This window comes from Mus musculus, chromosome 5 (assembly GCF_000001635.26).
Source record: "Mus musculus strain C57BL/6J chromosome 5, GRCm38.p6 C57BL/6J".
In the NCBI taxonomy this organism is placed as follows: domain Eukaryota; kingdom Metazoa; phylum Chordata; class Mammalia; order Rodentia; family Muridae; genus Mus; species Mus musculus.
The window spans coordinates 144309879-144333045 of record NC_000071.6 but is presented as its reverse complement, the minus strand read 5'-3'; the positions used below and the strand labels follow the sequence as shown (position 1 = coordinate 144333045).

General features: G+C 44.6%; 1 protein-coding gene across 1 annotated transcript in view; it reads left to right on the top strand.

The window, feature by feature from the left end:
* The window catches only part of Baiap2l1 (BAI1-associated protein 2-like 1), a 93588-nt gene that overhangs the window by 25067 nt on the left and 45354 nt on the right, over window positions 1-23167 (top strand). The window contains exons 2-3 of the mRNA NM_025833.3: window positions 8414-8489; window positions 14031-14117. Of these exons, the coding sequence (NP_080109.1) occupies window positions 8414-8489; window positions 14031-14117 (163 nt within the window). The remainder of the gene's footprint in view (window positions 1-8413; window positions 8490-14030; window positions 14118-23167) is intronic.

Below are 23167 nucleotides of genomic sequence, written 5' to 3'. Positions count from 1 at the left end.
TGCCATAGCTCAGGTTTTAGCAAGCCTGGTCACAGCCCTGGTCTTTGACCCAATGACTGCCTTCCTAAAACACAGGGCCCATTCAATGCTCAAGTGTATGCGCTGCCTGCTGCTGTAACATCTTCCAGACTTCACGGTACAAAGGCAGTGGTGCTTTTTTGTTCTTCAGTTTAAAAATAACTTGTACTTAAGCTAAAATAGCTAGATTCATGGCCAAGAGCCAGTATAGAAATGGATGTTCCATGGTTGAAAGGGGCCAACATTTCTGTAGCTAAACCTAAATATCAAAGAACTAAACAGCACGTTGAACTTTTCTAGCAAAAGAACTAAGAACTCTAGTTTTCTTCAAAGCTGGTTGTATAGCGTTAAGTCTCAGTTTAAAATCTATGAATTATTTCGAGAGTAATTCTCATTTCTTGGCCTTTTAGCTAAGACTATGTGTGGATAGTGATTTTTGTGTGGGGTCCAATGCTCATCATAAGATGTTAGAGTTATTAAGTATTTCAAGAGTTAAAACCAACAAATTATGTGTTGGAGAGATGGCTCAGTGGTTAAGAGCACTGAGTTCTATTTCCAGCAACTACATGGTGGCTGTAATGGGATCCGATGCACTCTTCTAGTGTGTGTCTGAAGACAACTGTAGTGTACTCATATAAATTTAGATAGATAGATAGATAGATAGATAGATAAAATTATAGGTAAATGTGGTGATATACACCTTTAATCCTAGCACTAGCAAGGCAGAGACAGATTGATCTCTGAGTTCAAGGATAGCCTGGTTTACATAATGAATACCAGGTCAGCCATGGCTATATGATGAGACCCTGTTTTAAAAGAAAAACAAATTAAGAGGCCAGAGGAGATAGCTCATGGAAAAGTGCTTGCTCACAAGCGTGACGAGCTGAGTTTGATCCCCAGCACTGACGTAGAAGCCTGGGCATGGTCATGTGTGTTTGTAACACCAGTTTTTACCAACTGTCCAAGACATGTGGATGCTTGGGCCTTGCGGGGCAGCCACCCTAGCCTAGTATACAAGCCCTGGGTTCCAGTGAAAGACTCAGTCTCAAGAGCAGTGTGATAGATAGCTCTTGAGGAAAGGTACCTGAGTTTGGCCACTGGCCTCCTCATGCATGCACACATACATGTACCTACACATACACACATGGCCAGGCATACACAACCAAATTATGCTTTTTTCTTAATTTATACCACTAATATACTTAGACAAGATCTAGTTTTGTGGGGGGTTTTGTTGTTGTTGTTTTTGTTGTTTTGTTTGGTTTGGTTTTTTGGTTTTTCAAGACAGGGTTTCTCTGTATAGCCCTGGCTGTCCTGGAACTCACTCTGTAGACCAGGCTGGCCCTGAACTCAGAAATCCACCTGCCTCTGCCTGCCTCTGAGTGCTGGGATTACAGGCGTGCATCATGACTGCCTGACTTGTTTTGTTTTTATATGACTGCTTGTATGCTATAGGACAGATTAGCTCTGTAATGGTCTCCTCTAATTTTTACCATATAAACCCAGCTTCATAAGATTATAGGAACTTTAGTCGTGCTGCATTCAAAATAGTTTGATTTTCAAATTAGGGAGTGACCATTTTCTCATGAGGGCTTTGTTGTTGTTTTGAAACAGTCCCATATTTCAGGCTGGTTTCAAGCTCCTGCATAATGAAGGATGGCCTTAAACTTGTGAACTTCTGCTGCTGCCTCCCAAGGGCTGGGATTATACATTTGTACCAGCACACCCAGTTTCTGTAGTGTTGAAGATGGAACCCAGGGCTTTATGCTTACTAGACAAATGTTCTACCAAGTAAGCCACATCTCCACGAAATCATTAGGTTTTAAGAATCCTTGAAGTTCTACATTTCGGGAGGATGGCAGAGTGGCCCGGCTGCTTTGCCTGCGGTCCTGGCAGCGATTCATAAAGTTAAACATACACCTACCCTGTAATGCAGCAATTGGACTCCTGCGTATTTATCCTGTAGATATAAAAACTTACGCTCATACACAGACCTGTACATAATTGTTCATATCAGCTTCAGTTGGAATGGCTCTAAACCAATAACAACCTAAACGCATAAATTGGTGAGCAAAGTGTGATAATTCCATACCACTAAACAGAGCTAGCACAAACAGAAAAGAGGAGTGGCTACTGATAGACCTACCATGTTGAATATTTCTTAAAGGCACTGTGCTAAGTGAAAAAGACTATTCTCAAAAGGTCACATGCTGTATAACTCCATTTACATAACATTCTCAAAAGAACAGACTTAGAGTGGTCAGGGTAGGTGGGGAAGGAATGACTAGAAAGGGGCACAGAGATTTTGTGTTGATCAGACAGACCATCCTGTATTGTGGCCGAGGTGGTAGCTGTGCAGATTCATATACAAGATAAAATTTTATGCAGATAGTCCTCTCTCTGAAAGTAATAAGGGATACAAAGATTGGCAAAAATCTGGGGCTGGAGAGACAGCTCAGCAGTTGAAAGCTCTTACAAAGCATCCAGGTTTAGTTCCCAGCACTCGTGTTAAGTGGATGATATGTGCCTGTAACTCCAGAGTCCGCACATCTGACACCAGATGGTTTCTACGGGCACCTGTACTCGTGTGCATAACCCATATACAGACACACACATACACATAATTTTCTCTAGTTAGGGTTACGGTTGCTGTGACAAAACACCATGCCTGAAGCAACTTGGGAAAGACAGGGTTTATTTGGTTTTCACTTCCATATTGCTGTTCATCATGGAAGGAAGTTAGGATAGGAACCTGGAGGCAGGAGCTGTCACAGAGGCCATGGAGGAGCGCTGCTGACTGGCTTGCTCCTTATGGCTTGCTTCAACTGCTTTCTACTGTGTTCTTTTTTTTTTTTTTTTAAAAAGATTTATTTATTATTATATGTAAGTACACTGTAGCTGTCTTCAGACACACCATGTGGATGGTTGTGAGCACCATGTGGTTGCTGGGAATTGAACTCAGGACCTTCGGAAGAGCAGTCAGTGCTCTTAACCACTGAGCCATCTCTCCAGCCCCTCAATTGCTTATTATAGAACCAGGACCACCATCCCATGGCTCCTACAATGGGCTGGGCCCACCTTTAGTCAATCGCTACGAAAATGTCTTAGAGCAGTGGTTCCCAAACTGTGGGTCATGACCCCTTTGGGGGTTGCAAATTAGATATATACATTACAATTCATAGCAATAGCAAAATTACAATTGTAAAGTAGCTACAAAATAATTTCATGGCTGGAGGTCCCCACAACATGAAGAGCTGTATTAATGCGTCACAGCATTAGAAAGGTTGAGAACCACTGCCCTAGAGGCTTGACGAAGGCCTGATCTTATGGAAGCATTTTCTTAATTGAGGTTTCTTCCTCTCGGGTAACCTTAGCTTGTGTCAAGTTAAAAAAACAAATCCAGCACATAATAAAATGGTAAAATACTTTTAATTGCCAAAACCCAAATAAGGTCGCCGTCAAAATCCAAGTAAGGTCATAGCCATACTTGTTGCACAAGTAGCTATTTAATGGACTTGGGAATGTACTGTGATTATAGAAAATGGCATCTTGGGAGCAAAGGGGAATCACCACGTCTAGGAACTGTGTGTTTGTTGGGGCTGGGGGGAGGGGTGTCTCTGTTTGTGTGTGTGTGTGTGTGTGTGTTATTCTATATTGCCATCGTGTCAGTATATTCTCATAAGGAGGGAAAGAAAACCACAAGAGTCTCTGTTTGGAAGGTCATCCATCTTGTATCACTGGAGCAGACAGTACAAGGTTACAAGTGGCCAAGAATTCCCCCAAAGCGTCTGGCCCCCAGTCTTTTGATGAACCCTCATGTCTGTAGACATGCTGCTATTGTTCTAGTCTCTTCTTAAAACCCCCTTTAACCTTTTCAATTTAAAATAGGTTAGGCCTTGTAATAAGCTATGAAAACAATTTATATGCACATGGATGCTGGTGAAGTGGCTCAGCAGGTAAAGGCATTTGCTGTACAAGCTGACACCCTGAGTGTGACTCTTAGAACTAGGGTGGAAGAACATAAACAACTCTTGAAAGTTATCCTCTGATCTCACACATTCTATGTCATGCACATGCTTACACTCACATAAAGGGGAAACATCTGTTGACAAAAAAAGTCTAAAGAAACGTTGGGTTGGATGGCTGGAGATGTAGCTCAGTTGGTAGCGTGCTTGCCTAGCACGCACGAAGCCTTGGGTTCTACCCCTAGCACTACATGAACTGGACATCGTGATGGCATGCACCTGTAAGCCCAGCACTTGGAAGGTTGAGACAGTGGGGTCAGAAGTCCAAGGTTTTCCTTGGCTACATAAAGGATATGAAGCTAGCCTCGACGGCCAAGGGCTGGGATGGAAGTGTGTATGCATGCAAGGTGGTTCAACCACCAGGCTCCCTTCCCTATCCCTTCTCCTCTCCCTTCTACCCAGTGATTGGGAATTAGGAATGTCTCTGTAGAAACAATGCCCCTGAGTGCTATCCACAGTCAAGCTCCCCATGGATTTGCTGTCTAGACAATGTGCTTGCAGCCACCAGCAGCAGCTCCCTAGCACCCACAGCTCTGCAGCAGCAAGAAAGGCTTTACTTGTAAATATGAACTGACTCATTAAAAAAGAGAAACGTGTGTGTGTGTGTGTGTGTGTGTGTGCACCACATGTGCACAAGTGCCAACAGAGACCAAAAGAATGCATCAGATCTCCTAGGGTTGGAGTTACCTGTAGTTGTTACCTGCCTAGTGTGGGTACTGGAAACTGATTTGGATTCTCTGTAAGAGCAATATATGTTCTGAGCTATCTCTCCAACCTCCAACAAGCCCCTTTAAAGATCACCAGAAGTGGCTGAGCATGGTGGCATATGCCTTTAATCCCAGCACAGAGGCAGTCTGATGAGCATAATGAGTTGTAGGCCATCTGGGGTAACAGAGTGAAACCCTGTCTTTTAAATAAATAAATAAATAAATAACCACCAGAAGTCAAGCATGAAGCTGCACACTTATAATCCCAGCACTCTTGAAACTGGAACAGGATTGTGAGTTTGAAGCCACCCTGAACTACTTTGAGAGACCTTGTCTCAAACAAACAAACAAACAGAGGCTAGAGAGATGGCTTAGCAGTTAAGAGAACTGGCTGTTCTTTTAAGGACTGGAGTTCAGTTCCCACAACCCACATGGCAGCTCACAACCATCTATCTTCAGCTCGTGGAGGTCCAACACCCTCTTCTAATCTCTGTGGGCATCAGATACACATGTGGTACAGAGATATACATGCAGCCAAAATACCCATGCGCATAAAACAATAGGATAGTTTTTAAATTGAATAAACAAAACAAATAACAACACCAGAAATTGGATAAAAGCCTTTATCAGAGGGATAGTTTAAAAATATAACACTCTAGAGTACTCGGAAGAGGATACCGCATGTATAAGCAAAGGCCAGAATGCTGATTTTAAAGAGAAAGAATTAAGATACTAAAGCACTCAGAAAAATTACACAAACGCACGTTGTGTGTGTGTCATTAAAAACCCATAATCCCAGTGCTCAGAAAGCTGAGGCAGGAGGATCATGAGTTTGACGCCAGCCAGAACTACCTTTCTTAAAAGAAAGCAAAAATCAAAAGCTTTAAAAAATTTTGGGCCGGGTGTGGTGGCACACACCTTTGATCCCAGCACTCGGGAGGCAGAGGCAGGTGGATTTCTGAGTTCGAGGTCAGCCTGGTCTACAAAGTGAGTTCCAGGACAGCCAAGGCTACACAGAGAAACCCTGTCTCGAACCCCCCCCCCCCAAAAAAAAAAAGAAAAGAAAAAAAACCATAAAGACCAAGTGGGAAAATAGAAAAAAGGTAAAGTTAGATAAATCTGGGAACCATAAAACTTCCATCTGAGAGCCATAAGAAAGCAGAAACAAAAAGTAAAGCAAGTGTTTTCCAGATCTGACAGACTGATTTTCCACATGGCTAGAAGCTACCAAGGACCTCATAAAATAAATGGAGAAGATAGCCACAGTGAGGAGGGCCACTGTTTGATTTTACAACACAGGGATAAAGAGATAGCTTTATCTAAAACGAAGCTTTAAAGAGGGAGAGTCTGAAGCTGGGGATATGGCTCAGTCAGTCGAGTGCTTGCTTGCAGCCATGGGTACCTGAGTTTGGATCTCCAGTAGCCATAAAACCCAAGCGCAGCTGCAAACGCCTGTATCCCAGTGCACCCCTGGGTCTCACTGGCCAGCTAGCCTAGCTATATTGGCAAACTCCAGATTCAATAAGAGACCCTGTCTCAAAAAAGGTAAGGAACAACAGAACAAGACATCTGTTACTGCCCTCTGGCATGCACACAAGCAGCCCAAAGGGTCAGGGGTCGGAAGAGCCAAACAGACAAACAAAAAGCCCATTGACTTCAGCAAACGTGATGCTAAAGACAGTAAGCAGCATCTTAAACATTCTGAGGAAGACAGGTGGGTATATTATATTGCTCAGCAAATCAGCAAACAAATGCCAAGGTAAAAGTAGCTCCAGAGGACAGTGAGAAGGCACCGATGACCCGAGCTCAGTCTCCAGAGCCCACATCATAGCAGGGAGAACAAACTACCCCACCCAGGTTGTCCTCTGTGTGTTGGTGCAGTCACACCCCTCCTCTCCCTCGCTCCTGCACATACACAATAATAATAAATAATGTAACATTTGTAAGTAGTTTCAGACATTTGGCGGCACGGATACACTTCTCATACATCATTGTTACATCAGTTTTGGAGAATAATCTCCAGCAGAAAGGAAGAAAGTGGACAGCTAGAACAAGAACCCTGAGTGCAGACAGACAGCTAGGAACATGCAAGGACAGCAGCCTGGCAGCCTTAAGTGGGGCTGAGAGAGGGCAGAGTCCTTGCAAGGGGAAAGGAGAAATAAAATTGGTAGGGCTGTGCTTGATCTGACGCTGCGTGGGAAGGGACTTAAGGTAGACACATAGATACAAGGGGGAAGAAGGCAAGAGAACTATTCATTCCAGGAAAAACAAAAGGCTTTACTAAGAAAGGAAGCGTGATCTTCAGTACTTTCTTTGAATTGTAGTAGCCAGTATTTACCGTCACAATGAGTACGGTTAGCTGACCAGAAAGTTGCCAATCACATAGGAAAGAGGAGGGCATGATAGAGAAAAAGGTCCTCCTGAATTACAGAGGGAGCCAGAAGTTACTCTCTGACATTGAAGCTGAGTGAACAGTCAAAATGGTGGTAGGAAAAGGGAGAGAACCGTGTGTTTTGAAGGTTCCGTGGAGTAAGAGCAAGGTTGAAGTATAAGGTGTGGGTTTTCTCATTGTAGTTTGTACCACTACTCAATCACTGTACGTTGTCACTCATCTCTATTCTCAGTTACTAATGGAGAGCCTCTTTCCTCTGAAGGATGTGTGGAAAGCAGCTGGTTGACGCATTGAACGTTAGCTCTTTCCGTCCTTTGTCATTTGTTCATCTACAAATACGACATACATGGGAGAATGGGTAGGGAGGCCTGAGTGGTCCATTTAAGTTGATGACTAGGAGGCAACTTGCTGGTCCAACATGGGGCAGACATCTATCACCACCAAATGTTGATGTGTTCTTACTCATAAAGCCAGCACCCTGGGAATAGTGCTTGTTGTCTGTACTGTATAGGTTCAGGCAAAATGAAAGCAAGACTGCCCTGAAGTTTCTAAATACTTTATACCCAGAAGATTACCCTTAATTTTAAATTAAGCTGCGGTAGCTGCTCAAGCAGACTGTTTCCTAATGCTGGAGTGATGGCCACCAACAATCTACCTGTGCCAGAGAGAGTGATTTGGCCTCCAGGCTCACAGTGCCCATGGAGCCTGGGAGGGATGTGAATGTCTCTGTCTTGCTCCATTTATAGCAGAGTCTAGGCTGTCCTTGGGTAACTGAATATTGCCGGATTATATCCACCTTGCTACCTGTTCCATTGGGTCAGACAGTTCATTGGAATTTTTATGTCTGCAATTTTGTGGGGGGGGGGGGGGCTGAGGATTTGTCTCACCATACATAAATCCCTAGATTTGATCCCCAAAATTGTGTGAACCACACATGGAAATACACACCTATTATTCCAGCACTTGGGAAGTAAAAGCAGGAGGGTTAGAAGTTCAAAGCCATCTTTAGATACATAGCAAGTTCCAGGCCAGTCTGGGGTTCCTGAGACTTTGTCTAAACACACACACACACACACACACACACACACACACACACACACAGAGAGAGAGAGAGAGAGAGAGAGAGAGAGAGAGAGGGAGAAACAAGCAAGCATTTGAGACTTTGTTATCTATAAATTCTACTATATAGGAATTCTAGAACTCACAGTGACAGAATGCCGATATCCCGCCCTCTTTTGTTTATTGATTTGTTTTGTGTGTTTGTTTGTCAGAATGTGATGGAACAATTCAACCCTGGACTACGGAACTTAATAAACCTAGGAAAAAATTATGAAAAAGCGGTGAATGGTAAGTCTTTTGATTTCTTAATGGATTAATGTGAAGCGCATATGAAAACTTTTAAGTTAATATTTTATTTATCTTTAATGCTTAACATTGCATTTAAAAAATATCTGTAAATAGAAATTTTTTTATAATTTATCTACAGGATTTTTACAGGAGCAGTGCAGGATGGTCCTAGTGTATTTGTATCATACTGATAGTGAACATACTATAAGTGGCACATTTTAACTTTCAAGTTGTGCTTTCTGATATACAAACTTGGGCTTTTATATCATGTTCATGAACTTTTCTAATTTTCAAACAAATTTTTATGTATACTTAAGTTAATTTATATGTATACTTAAACCGTTTGAATATGACCAGGTGTGATGGCAAATGCCTCTAATCCCAGCACTCAGAAGGCAGAGGCAGGTAGATTTCTGTGAGTTCAAGGCCAGCCTGGTCTACATAGTAAGATCCAGATCAGCCAGGGCTACACAGAGAGAAAAATAAATACTAATAACATTTGAACATTAGTGTCCTGCTACATGAGAATCGTTCTCTTAGCTATCTGTAGGACTTCTTGCCTTTAGATAGATTATGTTTTGTTTTATTTTGAGGTAGAATCTTACTTTGTAACACAGGCTTCGAACTCAGGCAGTCCCTCTTCTCACCCTCCTAAGTGCCAGGATTACAACTGAGCCACTATAACACCTTGCTGGTATGTCATTTTCATAGTAACGTGAAAAATAGTATTTTTAACCTCAGTGGAAGAACATCTATGTTAAAGGTTGGGTTTAGATTCTCATTTCAAAATAAGTGCTTCATTGAAACTGAATTTGAAGCCAGGCCTGGTGGCATAAATCTATAATCCCAGCAGTTTGGGAGTCACAAGTTCTGTGCTAGCTTGTGTAACTTAGCAAGAACTTGTCTCGGGGACAGTGAAAGCAAGAGTGGAAAGGTGGTAAGAAATGGAGATGGGAAAAAGGGGGTGGGGGGTGAGACTTCAGGCAAGCAATCAGCTAGCTGGGGTGTGCCTGCAGGATCGTACAGGCTGCACAAGTACTAGTCTAGTGTTAATGAGGCCCTAATTTTAATCCCCAACAAAAGTAAATAAACTCAGGACCCAGGTTGCTAGGTGTCTTGAAAAGGTTTCCACTGAGAAGACTGATAAGCAGCTACTCCTGCACTCCCATTAGAACTGAGTGCTGCCGGGCAGTGGTGGTGTACACCTTTAATCCCAGCACTCTAGAGGCAGAGGCAGGCAGATTTCTGAGTTCAAGGCCAGCCTGGTCTACAGAGTGAGTTCCAGGACAGCCAGGGCTACACAGAGAAACCCTGTCTCAAAAACAAAAACAAAAACCAAAAAAACCCTGAATGCTATTAGAATACATTGATAACCACCCAGAAACAGGGCCTAGGCAAGACCGTGCACTGTTTGAATGACTAACAAAGAAATATAGATCATTCTCACAGGGATCTGGGCAATAGTGATTGGTGTGGACTGGAGCAGTAAGAGACCTTGCAAGAGCTCAAGCTAACAGATAAGGACAGACACTGCTTCGAGCAGAAAAGATGAGCCCTGGGCACACCACACTAACATAGGGAGAAGCTTTGACCGTGGGACTGGAGAATGCCAGCTTAGCTAGGTGTTGCACTGTGGCAACAGGCACCTACCATTGCACAAAATACTGCAGCGTCCCACAGATTTGATGGCTTAAGACACCACCTTCAATTTCCCCTGTAAGACAAGGTAGCTCTCTGCAGACTCAGGGCTCACTCTGCTTGACACACTCTGTCCTCAGGTGACCTTTCTCCATCAAGGTCCTTACTATAGCAGCATTTAATGGCCTAGCATTTACTAGGTTCCAATGCAAGTCATGCTGGCTGGTACTGCACTGACCAAAGCAGGAACCACACAGACTTGAAATCTGAAGGGGTGCAGTTCATTAAAACAATTATAATATGGAATATGGACTTGTGGGAGACCCATGCAGGCTTTGGCAGAGTAGGAATCCACTGAAAGTGTTTCAATAAAAAATGTTATCAGTAGGGCATAATACATGCCTTTATTCCAACCACATGAGTGCCCGAGGCAGGTGGATCTATGTGAGTTCCAAGCCAGCCTGGTCTACATAGTGTGTTCCAGGACAGCCGGACTACATATGAGACACTGTCTCAGAAACAAGCAAAAAATTATCCAGTAGAGCTATATATGTAGAGGACTCTAGATTGAGGAGGTGATTAAACAATCACTAAATAGAATTCATAAGTTTCCTTAAACAGTAAGGAGCAGAAACTCTCACAAAGCAGGGCAAAGTTATCAAAATACTATTTCATATTTTATTAGTTCTGGATAACTTACATAGTTTTAAAGTTAATTAAGCTTGATTATAAAAGCAAAGCTATTTTGGGAGACTGAGGTTACATGGTTTTAAATATAAGTCAACAGTCACTTTTCAAAAGTCTCAATTTACCTTAGGTGTAAACCAGAAATGTTAACTGTTGCGTGATCCTGAAGGCAACTCCCCCACCAGTGTGCGCTTCAGTTTATCTTACTTTACAGCTTAAACCTTTCATTGCAACACCATCTACTGAGTCGACATTTTGCTGGCAGCACACTTGTTTTTAGGTGGAGTTGCTTTTCCTTCAGTTCCAGCTACAGCTCCATGATTTAGAGCGGAGGAAGTGAAGTACCTCAGCAGGAGATGTGTACACTGTGTCTGACTCATGCTGACCTTGGGGACAGCCTGAAATGTCTCCGCTCCACTCCCTTTAGCAACCGGAGCTGATAACCTTCCCTTCCCTTGTCCTAACAATGCTGGGTAGATTAGCTAAGTACTGACCTGAAAAGCCTATATAAATGCAGTCTGCCGTCCTGTAAATTCTCCAGTCTTATAAAACACCAGGATAGCAGAATATTGCATGGCTTCAGTTTACATGCCGATACAGTAAAAGCCTTAATTTATATTTTTTAAAACTCTATAGTAAATGCTGAAATCAGTAAAATTACAGGAACAGGAATTTGGCCTATAATAATTTGGCTACACCTATACATGATAAATCCTCTGATCTTTTTCTCTACTTCCCCTTAAAGGTCCACCTATGAGGTATGGGGATGTAGCTCAGTGGTAGGGTGCTTCCTAAGCATGTGAAAAAAATGCAAATAGGGTCTGGAGACCTGGCTCCGCAGTTAGGAGCACTTGCTGGTTGTGCAGGGGACCAACCTGGGCTTCATTCCCAGCACCATCAGACAACTGCATATAGCTCCAGCTCCAGGGGATCTAATGTCCTCTTCTGGCCTCTCAGGGCACCTGCATGTACTGGTCATGTTCATGCACAGACATACGCAGACATGTAATTTTTTATCTTAATTAAGAAAAACAGGGCCTGGGAAGATGGCTTAGTGAGAAAAGTGGCTATCTCAAGTGTGAGGACCTGAGTCTGCTCTCCAGTTCCCATACACAGATGTCAGACGTGGTGGCACAAGCTGAGGAGCCAGAGACAGGCAGGTCACTGGGACTCATGGCTCAGCCAGTCTAACCTCGTCATCGAGCTCCAGGCCAATGGGAGGCCCGGTCTCAAAGGAGGTGGAGGTGGACGGTGCTACTGAGGATGGCACCCAAGGTTGTCTTCTCTCTGACACATGCATTCATGAGCATATGGAGACACATACACGCACTAAATAAATAACCTACTTCTCAGCTTGGCCTGGTGGCATAGGTTTGTAATTCCAGCTACTTGGGAGGCTAAAAGCAGAATTACAAAATCAAGGCTAGCCTAGAAGAACTTAGTTAGACTCTGCCTCAAAATGAAAAATAAAATAAAAAGCCTAAGGGAGTGATTCATTGGTAAAGCACTTACCTAGCCGTGGGTTCCATGTCCCGTACAGGGAGACACTTAAAAACAAACTGGGACAAAACGGCCCGGGCAGCTTCTGACTGCTCTGTGGGCAAGGAGAAGGGACCAGAAGCCATTTTAATCCAAGCTCCTGTACTCTCCGGGGCTCCAGGAAGACTGGTTTCTGCGTCTGAGTTTAGGGAAGGGTGGAGATCTTTTCCTCCAAATTCACAGTGGCTTCGGCTGGGTCTTGTTGAAATGCTGCTTCAGGGCTGGTTTGAAGGAGAAACGGTTTTTAGTTTTCAATTTAGTTATTTTACATTGTGTATGTGTGTGCGCGCGCGTGTGGGTAAGGGAGCTCACTGAAGCTAGAGACATTGGCTGCCCTGGAGCTTAAGTTACAGAGGCTGTGAGCCTCTCAGCATGGGTGCTGGGAACCAAACTCAGGTCCTCTGCAAGAACAAGATGCACTCTTACTGCTGAGCCATCTCACCATTAAAAAATAGTCTTTTTGATTACAGAAATATATTTTTTAGGATGATGAGAACCTAGCATCTGTTGCAGTAAAACCATTGTTTCTGTGGGTAGGAAAAAGAAGGAGAAAATTTGGGTTTTTGGTTTTTTTTGGGTTTTTTTTTTGGTTTTTTTTTTTTTTTTTTTGGTTTTTCGAGACAGGGTTTCTCTGTGTAGCCCTGGCTGTCCTGGAACTCACTCTGTAGACCAGGCTGGCCTCGAACTCAGAAATCCGCCTGCCTCTGCCTCCCGAGTGCTTGGATCAAAGGCGTGCGCCACCACGCCCGGCTTTGGGTTTTTTTTTTTTTTAAGTAAGTTTGTAATTTTCAGAATGCTAACATATTTCAGATGCCGTGTGTGTGTGTGTGTGTGTGTGTGTGTGTGTGTGTGTGTGTGTGTATGTATATGTGTGTGTGTGTATATATATATACCTCAGTAAAAAAATCTGTTGGTTGATTGTAACTCAGATTGTCTTTTTAGGGTATTAGGGATATAGTGCACGCTAGGCAAGCAGTCTGCAGTGAGCCATGCCCTCAGCCCTCACTGGGGAGGCCAAGCAAGTACTCTTCATAACTTCAGCCTGTTGATTTTTACTTTGAGATAGTCCCACCAAGCTCCCCTGGCTTGGCCTCACTCAGTAGCCCAAGCCAGCTTTGACTTCCTCCTGTCTCAGCCTTTTGAGTAGCTAAGATTATAGGTCTACACCACCAGACCTGGCTCTTATTTTATTTTATTGCATTTTATTTTGGTTGGTTGGTTGGTTGATTGGTTGGTTTTTGAGATGGGGTTTCTCTGTGTAGCCCTTGCTGGCCTGGAACTTGCTCTGTTGACCAGGCTGGCCTTGAATGCAGAGATCTGCCTACTTCTACCTCTGCCTCTGGAGTGCTGGCATTAAAAGCATAGGCTAGCCACCACCACCCGGCTTTCTCTTTTTAATAGAAAAATTAAATGTGTTTTCATGATACAGGTTCCTAGGCCACAGCACCCAATACACCTGGAGTAATGACATGACCCATCTGTAGTCCCAAAATGTACCTGCTCCCAGTGACCAGTTTGATGTCAGGAACTGGCTTCAGAAGCAGGCGGGGCCTTGTAAATGTCACTGAAAGTGTCAGCTCTAGAACTTCTGTAGCCAGGGGCACACTGGGACGTTGAACCTGTCTCACTCCCTCCTATTGTCTGAGTAATGATTTTATGTATCACATTCCTGTCTAGCTATGATCCTGGCAGGAAAAGCCTACTACGACGGCGTGGCCAAGATTGGTGAAATTGCCACTGGGTCTCCTGTGTCAACAGAGCTAGGTGAGCTGACCATCCATCTCTACAAAAACCTCGCCTGCTGCCCGGGAGGTAGATACCAGTGTGGCAGGTGGCTCAGATCAGGAACACAAAGGGGAACCCGCTGAGCACTGTAGTTTGAGTTCACCTTGGTACATGAAAATAGAGGTTTTTGGAAGGTAGACTGGGGCTCAGGAGCAAGGTAGGGGCCCCTTCTCAGGCCTCTGAGGAACTCTGCTCCTACCTGTGCTGCCAGGGCTCTGGCCTGTCACCTCAGATCCCTGAAGTTCCAGCTTGGAGAACTGTGACCTACATTTTGAACCAAGGTGGGTGAGACAGGCCAAGTTCTTGTGGTGACTCACCTTGTGGAAAATGACTCCTGACTCCTTCTGCGTGCCCTTGGCTCCCACTGCTTCCACACTTGCCTTTGGTTGTGATTTTTCCGGTTTTGCTGGTATGAATGGATCCCCTGTGCAGGCAAGGAGGATAGCCACACCCTGGGCAGCCCCCGGCACAGCCACGGGAAGCTGGGCTTCTATTTACAGAGCTATGCCACTGTGCTGTGGTCGTCTCCTGCAGGGCAGGGCCACTTTGCTAATAGACCCACATGCCACTCTCATCTTTCAAGCTTGTGGACTGTTTTATTGTGTGGACGCTAAGAATTCTGCGTTAAGGATTCTGAAAACACAGCGAAGAGCGAGTACGCGTTTAAAGAGTGACATGTCCGTCTCTGCTCAGTGTCCAGGAGTCTGAGAAACTCACTGACTATGTTCAAAGGCTGGAACTAGCTAGAGGCCTGATGCCTGTGGCAGGGTGTGGGGCAGGCTGGCTTCACGCTCTCTGGCTGCCTAAAACGCTGGTGAAGCAATAGACAGTCGACACAGGGTACATCTGCAGTGATGTTATATGAGGAGTTGCAGCACCACTCTGTTTAATGGAATCGATCGCATACGGTTTTTGAAACCCCGGCTCGTGCTCGGTGGGGTTTGTGACTTCCCAGTGTCATGGCGACCAGTTGCAGCTCTGAATCACCATCCGTGTAATGACATGCAGCCAGCCTATGTAGCAGATAGTAATCTCTTAGACATTTGGGGTTCTGGAAGCAGCTAAACTGATAACAGGGTTCCAAAAGTAAGAATTAGGAAGAAACATGCCATTGTGCTGGGCATCAGGGGGGAAAGGTCTGACCCTCTCATTAGCACATATGGCACTCTGACTCACCGCCATTCAGCTCTCCTTTTAATGTTTTATGGCTCTTGCCATTGTTTAAATAAGACTTCTGTTCCACACCTTACTTTATTCAGCTGCAAGTCCATAACATTGAATCAGCTATTTCCACAGCAACAGTGTTGTTATAAACACCGCCCTGACACTCCAGTTTCAGGGGAAAGTCTGCAGTGAAGGCGAAGGTTCCTTCTGCGCAGAGGGAAGGGCGAGACCGACACTCCTCTCAAGGTTCACTTTGGTCCAGTTGTCCGTTTGCTTCTGTCCACGGTCTCAGGCTTTTACACATTTACTTCCTGTATTTCTCTAGGTTAGAAAGTTCACCTCAGCAGGCTTTGCTTTGGGGGACTTAATGATATCTTCTTTTGACTTGCATAGTTTTCCTTTGGTTCTGTTTAAAATACCTTACTATATCTACTTAAACTCCCACGTGGAAGAATAGCAGTCAAGTCACGTAGTTTTAGAAAGTAGAAGAGCAAGGAGGAAGAGGAGGAGGAGGAGGAGAAAGCAGGGCTGGAGAGATGTGAATGAGTACTCGGCACACAAGCATGCAGCCCTGAGTTCAGATCCCTGGGCCGCATGTAAAAGCAGAGTGTGGCAGCACATGCCTATGTCTGTCCCATCACTCAGAGTCCCTGGGCCTTGGTGACAGGTAATCTTGAATAAATACACTCCAGATTCTGTGAGAGATACTGTCTCAAAGATGAGGTGGAAAAGCTAGTTTATTAATAAAGACACTTGACATCAACCTCTGACCTCCACAGACATGCACACATTTTCACAGATGAACACATCCCTCCTCCAAAAAGGAAAACAAGAAAGAAAAAAAAAAAACAAAAAACAAAAACAAAGTTAGATGGTATTTCCTTTGGATACCGGCTCTCATGACCTTATGAAACATGAAGTTTATTTAAGATTGTCTCAGTTTGGTTTCTAGTTCTGTGATAAAGCACCATGACCTTTTGCAACTTGGGGAGAAAAGAATGTATTTTGCTTACACTTCCGTATCAAGTTCATTATCAAAGGCAGTCAGGGCAGAGACTCAAACAAGGCAGGAGCCCAGAGGCAGCAGCTGCTTACTGGCTAGCTCCTCATGGCTTGCTCAGCCTGACTTCCTTTACCGCCAAAGACCAGCAGCCCAGAGATGACACCACCTGCAGTGAGCTGGCCCTCCCACATCAATTATCAATGAAGAAAATGCCCCAACTAGGTTGGCTAATGGTCGAGCCTGTGGTACATTTTCTTCATTAGAGTTTCTTCACTAGAGTTCCTTCCTTCCAGGTAACTCTAGCCTGTATCAGGTTGACATAAAACTAGCCAGCACAAAGACACACAAAGACAGTATGATGGATGACACATGCTTGCAATCCCACCCCCTTGGAAGCCAGAACAGAAGGATCCCAAGGTCAGCCTGGGCCATAGAGTGAGGCTCTGTCTCCAAAAAACAGGGAAAGACTGGGGCTGGTAAGATGTCTTAGCAGTGAATGTACTTGCTGCTGGCTGGCAACCTGGGTTCAATTCCAGAGACATGTTTGGGAGAAGGAGAGAACTGACTCCTTAAAAGTTGTTCTCTGACCTTCACATGTGTCCTATGGTCTGCACACACATTGTATTCATGTATTAGAAAACTTTTAAATGAAGGACTTCGGGGGCTGGCGAGATGGCTCAGTGGTTAAAGCACCAACTGCTCTTTCGAAGGTCCTGAGTTCAAGTCCCAGCAACCACATGGTGGCTCACAACCATCCGTAACAAAATCTGATGCCCTCTTCTGGAGTATCTGAGGACAGCTACAGTGAACTTACATATAATTAATAAATAAATAAATAATGAAGGACTTCGGTACAGCTTAGGGGTATACTACTTGGCTAGCACGCAGAGCTCTGAGTTGCATCCCTAGCACAGAGACTACAGTATAACTGCAGTAAGAGCATGAATCATTTCGGATGCTTCATTAAGTGTGTCTTTTGAATCTGTAGGTGAAGATGGAGTGGGGTTTTAGCCGTAGTTTCCGTTTAGGCACTCTCGCCTGGCATCTGTTCATCTGCTGCTATGTGGATAAGCTAGTGTGCTTTTGCTTAAGCGTAACAAAATGCCCAGCTTACGGTGACTGAAGCAATAGGCATGTTCATTGTTCCATGCGAGGCCTGCTGAGTCAGGCCTCAGCAAGGATTCAGACTCCATCTCTTTCTTCTTGTCTTCTACACATCTCATGTCACCAAGATAACCGCCGGTCTGATGATCTCCAAATACAGGAAGTGAACTGTCTTCCCAGGAGTGTCCTGTTAGAAAGGAACCCGAGCCCAGAAGCTCCAGCACACATACATCCCTCTATGCTTCATAACCCAGGTTAGGTCACACTTGACCATGTCTGGCTGCCAGAAAAGATTCCTTGGTGTGGCCAGCCAAGGACCGCAGAGGAGAAGGCGCAGCTGTTAGGACACAGCCCTGGTATCTGGCATCTCTGGCATTAATGATCTGGTTTCAGAGGTTGTAGGTGAAGGGCGGGACATTACACAAATGTTCCCTGCAGACATTTGTGGTGCTTCTGCATTTTGCATGTGTCTGCTTGGAGTGGCTATCCCGCCCCACCCCACCCTATGGGCTGGTATGCATTTGCCCAGCATTTGTATACATTACACCTTGTCCCCTGTTCCTGTAGGCCGATTGCACTTCTTTTTCCAGAACACCACAGCTGTCCTTCCCCGTCCAGTCCTCTTTAGAGGCAAGAATCCAAGCATAAAGGAAGCAGCACTGGGGACTCTCCGTTCCTTCTGCCCATGAGTTTTATTGCTCACCTTTGAGATCTCGTGACCATGGACTCCAGGGCATTTCCTGGGTCTGGTCTGCTCTGCTCTGCTCTGCTCAGCCGCTGCTTTCCTGTGTGAGTCCTGCAGCCTTGTGATTGAAAATTAAGGGACTGGTGGAGAAAAATTACAAACCTTCTGAAGGCTGCGACTGTGTGTAGCACCTACTCTCACCATGTACCTGTACGGTCTCTAGCATGAGTGCTGGTAGACACTGCCCACTTTTCCCAACAAGCAATCTAAGACTGTCTCACCCACTCCGTAGAGTAACCCATCCTAAATGCTTGCTGTTAACTGGGTGCCCAGCATTTCACGCACAGTTACCAAGGAGTTCTCACTGTAGGCCTGAGTGGTGGGCATAGGTGCAAGGCCTAGAGGCAAGGTGACTTGTCTCAGATCACTCACTCAGTTGATAGTCTGACTTTAGAATCTGAGTTCTTGCACTGTCACTGAGGCAAGGGGGGAGGAAGAGCCTGCCGAGGGGCCTTTCCAGCCAAGCCTGTGGTCCCAGCACTCAGAGCCTCAGTTCAAGGTTAGCCTGAGCAACATAGCCACACCTTAACTGAAAAGGGAAAGAAGGGGCTGGCAAGATGCACTTACCTCAAGCCTGAGGACCTGAGTTTGCTCCCAGGAAGCCACATGGTGGGAAGAGAGAGCCAGTTCCTGGGCACCGTCTTCTGACCACCACATGCACACACACCATGGAAAGCACTGCCCACAGCCCAGCCTCCCAAAGTTTTATGTCATTTTAACATTTAAAAAAGGGAGAGAACGTTACTAAGTTGATAATAGTGGTCCAGCAGGCCTGGCCAGTATATTTAGTGGTGGTCAGTTCCCCTTGAAATTGATGGTTTCCCTCAAATGTGTCTGTTAACAGCAGGAATCAAGAAATTAGTGATTTGGAAATAACAAACAAATCACACAGACACACGTACATGCACAGTGTCTTTTATTGTCCACCCAAATTTGGGTCTCCTTAAACCCTCCCTGAGAATGTATGGGGAAAGCTTCCCTGTCACCCGAGGTCCTCACTCATTCCATTCATTCCTGGGCAGAGTTTTCTGAGTGATCTGTGGGTGTTCCCTTAGGGCTGCTGGGCCTAAGAACAAACAGTAATTACCTCCTTTGCAGAAGGAAGTGATAACCCCCCTCCATGGCGGCCACAAAGAGTCATTCTCCCTGGACAAGGACTTTGTAGCCAAACAAGACAAAGCAAGACTTGAGGAACCTAAGATCCCTATGTAGGTGGACAGGTGGACCTGCCTTCGTTCCATCCAGCTCTAGCCCAGGAAAGACCCCATGCCCAGCCCAGGCAGGCTGCCTGTCCCTGGAGACAGCTCCACAGGGGCCGGGTCGGTTTGCTGGATGCAACAGAGCTTGGGCAACATTTGGCCTTAATGAGTGGGCTGGGCGTGCTTAAAAGAGGTGAAGGTCATGCTGTGTAGGTCCTTTGAAGAGGAAATGAGATAATGTGCCTCCCAGCTTCTAAAATATCAAAGACTGGAACAGTGCCTCTAGCCCCCACTACTGCGGTGAAGACAGGAAATTAGCAAATACTACTAGTGTTCCTCCTAGACATTCTTGCCATTCATAAAGTAGTGGGTTTGTAGGGGTACACACTTCCAGTGATGCTTTTCATGAGTCAGTCATTACATTATCATTTCTTTGGTTTGTTTGTTTCATTTCCTGTTCTTTTTCTTTCTTCTATTCCTTTTCTAATTTCGTAACTGGCACAATTAAAGCATCCATTTTAAAGCGTTAATAGTTTCACATGGTAATAATACCAGAACAATAACTGCAAATCGAAACCTAGCAGTCATCTTAATATTCTGTAGAGGAAATTATAATTGTTGTGGGAACTTTAGCTGAGGAAGTTTGGCTGAGTTGGACAGTGGCGGCACACACCTTTAATTCCAGCACTAGGGAGGCAGAGGCAGGTGGATCTCTGTGAGTTCAGCGCCAGCCTGATCTACAGAGCAAGTTCCAGGACATACAGGACTATACAGAGAAACCCTATCTTGAAAAGCAAAACAAAACAAAAGTTTGGGTTGGGACCGAAGCTTAGTGGTAGAGCCCTTGCCTAGCATGCTTGAATTCCTAGGTACATTCCCCTACACTGCAATAAGGGGGAAAAATTGTTAAGATTCTCATATTACCCAGGCATGGTAACACTTGTTATCATTTGGGAGGCTGGGGCAAGAGAACAACATCACCATGCGTGTGCACACTCATGCACACACACGAGTGCATGGGGAAAGAGAGAGACAGAGCGATTAAAATAGAAAAGAAGTGAAAAACAATAGCCTATAACCAAATCAAATGGACTTGATAAGGCGTAGCTGACTGAGCCAGTTGCCCCGCTCACATTCCGCAGACTCTGCATATGCAATCGCAGGAACTAAAAAGAGCCCAGATTTATTGGCATAAATGAAGGAAGTAGTTGTGATGAAAGGATGAAGATACTTCTAAGAAAATGGTGCCAGCAAAATCCCTTCACGTGAGAGGAACTCCTCAAGACATCTTGCAACACCACAACCACAACGGAGAGCACATTAGAGGCTGTCTTGATCTCTGTCCAGATTACTAGCACAGAGCTGCCGATCTTTGACTCTTAGGCTCTGGAGGGATAAGTCTTTGTGTGCTGAGGAACTGACTGACAGCCGGGACACCTGAGGCTCAGGATGGAGCTGTTTGCCAGTGAGTGAGTAAACCAGTCATGGCTGTTAGATGCTTCTGTAAAGACTGGGTTGAGGGGAGCTCTAGATAGGTGAGTGCACATGGGTTCATGGAGTATAGTGCACAGGGAGAGAATGGAAGCCTGTCGCCATGTCTCCAGAGTCTGTCTGTCCTCCCTCCCTTCCTTCTTTTCTCCCTTTCTATCTTTCTTTTTGTTATTGTTTTTGGGGTTTTGTTCATTTGTTTTGTTTTTTAAGACATTTTCTCTATATGTACTCTTGGCTGTCCTGGAACTCGATTTGTAGACCAGGCTGCCTTCGTATTCAGAGATCCACACACCTGTGCTCCAGAGCACTGGGATTAAAGGCATGTGCCACCATTGCCCAGTCAGGACTCCTTTCTAATGAACCAGTAATGTTTACCTATTCTGAGACATTCCCATAGCCAAACCCATGCCAGGAACAGGGTGAGGACCCCAGCTTACAGTTGAAGGGTGAAAGTAAGTGATAATCTATTTTCTATCAGATGTGAATAGGAACAACCTTGTGAGACCAAGCTCTTAGCCAGTGGGCTTACTATCACTGTTTTCAGATAATGTCAGAATTGAATTTGAGGCCACCCAGTTGTCATCAAGTGCAGATTGCTTTCAGGGTATGTATGTACATGGTAACAAAGTGTTCTGTTTCAAAAACACAGAGAGGAATTTGAGATTGCCTTTTATTACCCAGCCCTCCAAAATTGCATACATCATAAACCCACAGCTTTGCATACATCAGGCAAGTGCTCTACCACTGAGCTACATTCTCCGTCTTTTCATACATTTCTAAGCAGATCTAAACTTAGAAGGATGTGAAAGTTTGTTAAGCACAGAAAAGGTGTTCTAGGTCCTTTTTTTTTTTTTTTTTTTTTTTGGTTTTTCGAGACAGGGTTTCTCTGTATAGCCCTGGCTGTCCACTTTGTAGACCAGGCTGGCCTTGAACTCAGAAATCCGCCTGCCTATGCCTCCCAAATGCTGGGATTAAAGGCGTGTGCCACCACCGCCCGGCTAGGTCCATATCTTAAGTCATATGAGAGGTCAGCAGTGCTGTTGAAATTATTCTTGAGAAATTTCTCTTGTTTGATTTGAGACAGGGTCACACTATGTAACCCAGGTATGTGCCACCACCCCCTGGTTTACTTAAAGCATCTTCGAAAAGAGAAGTCAACTGGTGTGGTGGAACCCATCACCTAAGAACTCAGAAGGCTGAGGCAGGAGGATCACAAGTTGGAGCCTAGCCTGGGCACATGCCTATAATCCCAGCACTCTGCTGGGTTGTGAGGCTGCAGAGAGGAAGGTCATACATTCAGGATCATTCTTAGCTATGCCATGAGTCTTCAGGCCAGCGTGGGCCACATGAAACTTGGTCTTTAAAAAAGCAATTCATGATATCATGCAGGGAAACATGTGTGATCCTGTCAGAGGCTTGATAGGAAAAACTGTCTCTTACTGACATCAACATGACCCCGACAACCACAGCACTCTAAGGAACTCAGTCCTTAACCACTTGGTCTTGTTGGGATGCATAGACTCAGAGCTCTGTAGTGCTATAATCAGGGTTCAGCAGGTAAAATGGTCTTATCCACCGTGATTAACTGTTAAATAACTCACAGGGCCAAATTCATCGCCACAGGGTTGACCTATAGTCACACACATAGAACTTTATGCCATGTCCACAGCTCAAGTTGGCAGCAGCACACTGACCTCGAGCCCACAGAGAGGAAGCTCAGTGTGGGTGTGGGGAGGCTGTCAGGCTTGGCTCTAAAGCAAGCAGCACTTGGTTTTTTTTAAACCTAGGAAGTACTGAAAAAAATTGAAAGAGAAAACAGAAAATGGCCAGGAGAAAATGTCTTAGAAAAATATTTCAGCCGGGCGTGGTGGTGCACGACTTTAATCCCAGCACTCGGGAAGCAGAGGCAGGCGGATTTCTGAGTTCGAGGCCAGCCTGGTCTACAAAGTGAGTTCCAGGAAAAAAAAGAAAAATATTTCAAAGAGCTTCTGAATGACTTTTTTGATCATTTAAGCAGAAAAAAATAAAAATAAGAAGGTGGTTTGCATTTATTCATTTAAAAAAGAAAAACGGAAAAACAAAAAATAGCCTTTCTTCTGGGAACTTATAAACTTGCTTTGATTTTTTTTTTTTTTTGGTATCTTACCATTATATAAATTTAGGCAGTGTTATTTTGTTCCAATTCAATAAGTTGTTTCATTATTTTGAGTTATATATTTAATTTATTTTTTTATATTTTATTTATTTGTGTGTGTGTATGTGTGTGTGTGTGTGTGTGTGTTATATGTGTTTACATGATGATGCAGGTATGGGAGCAGAGGAC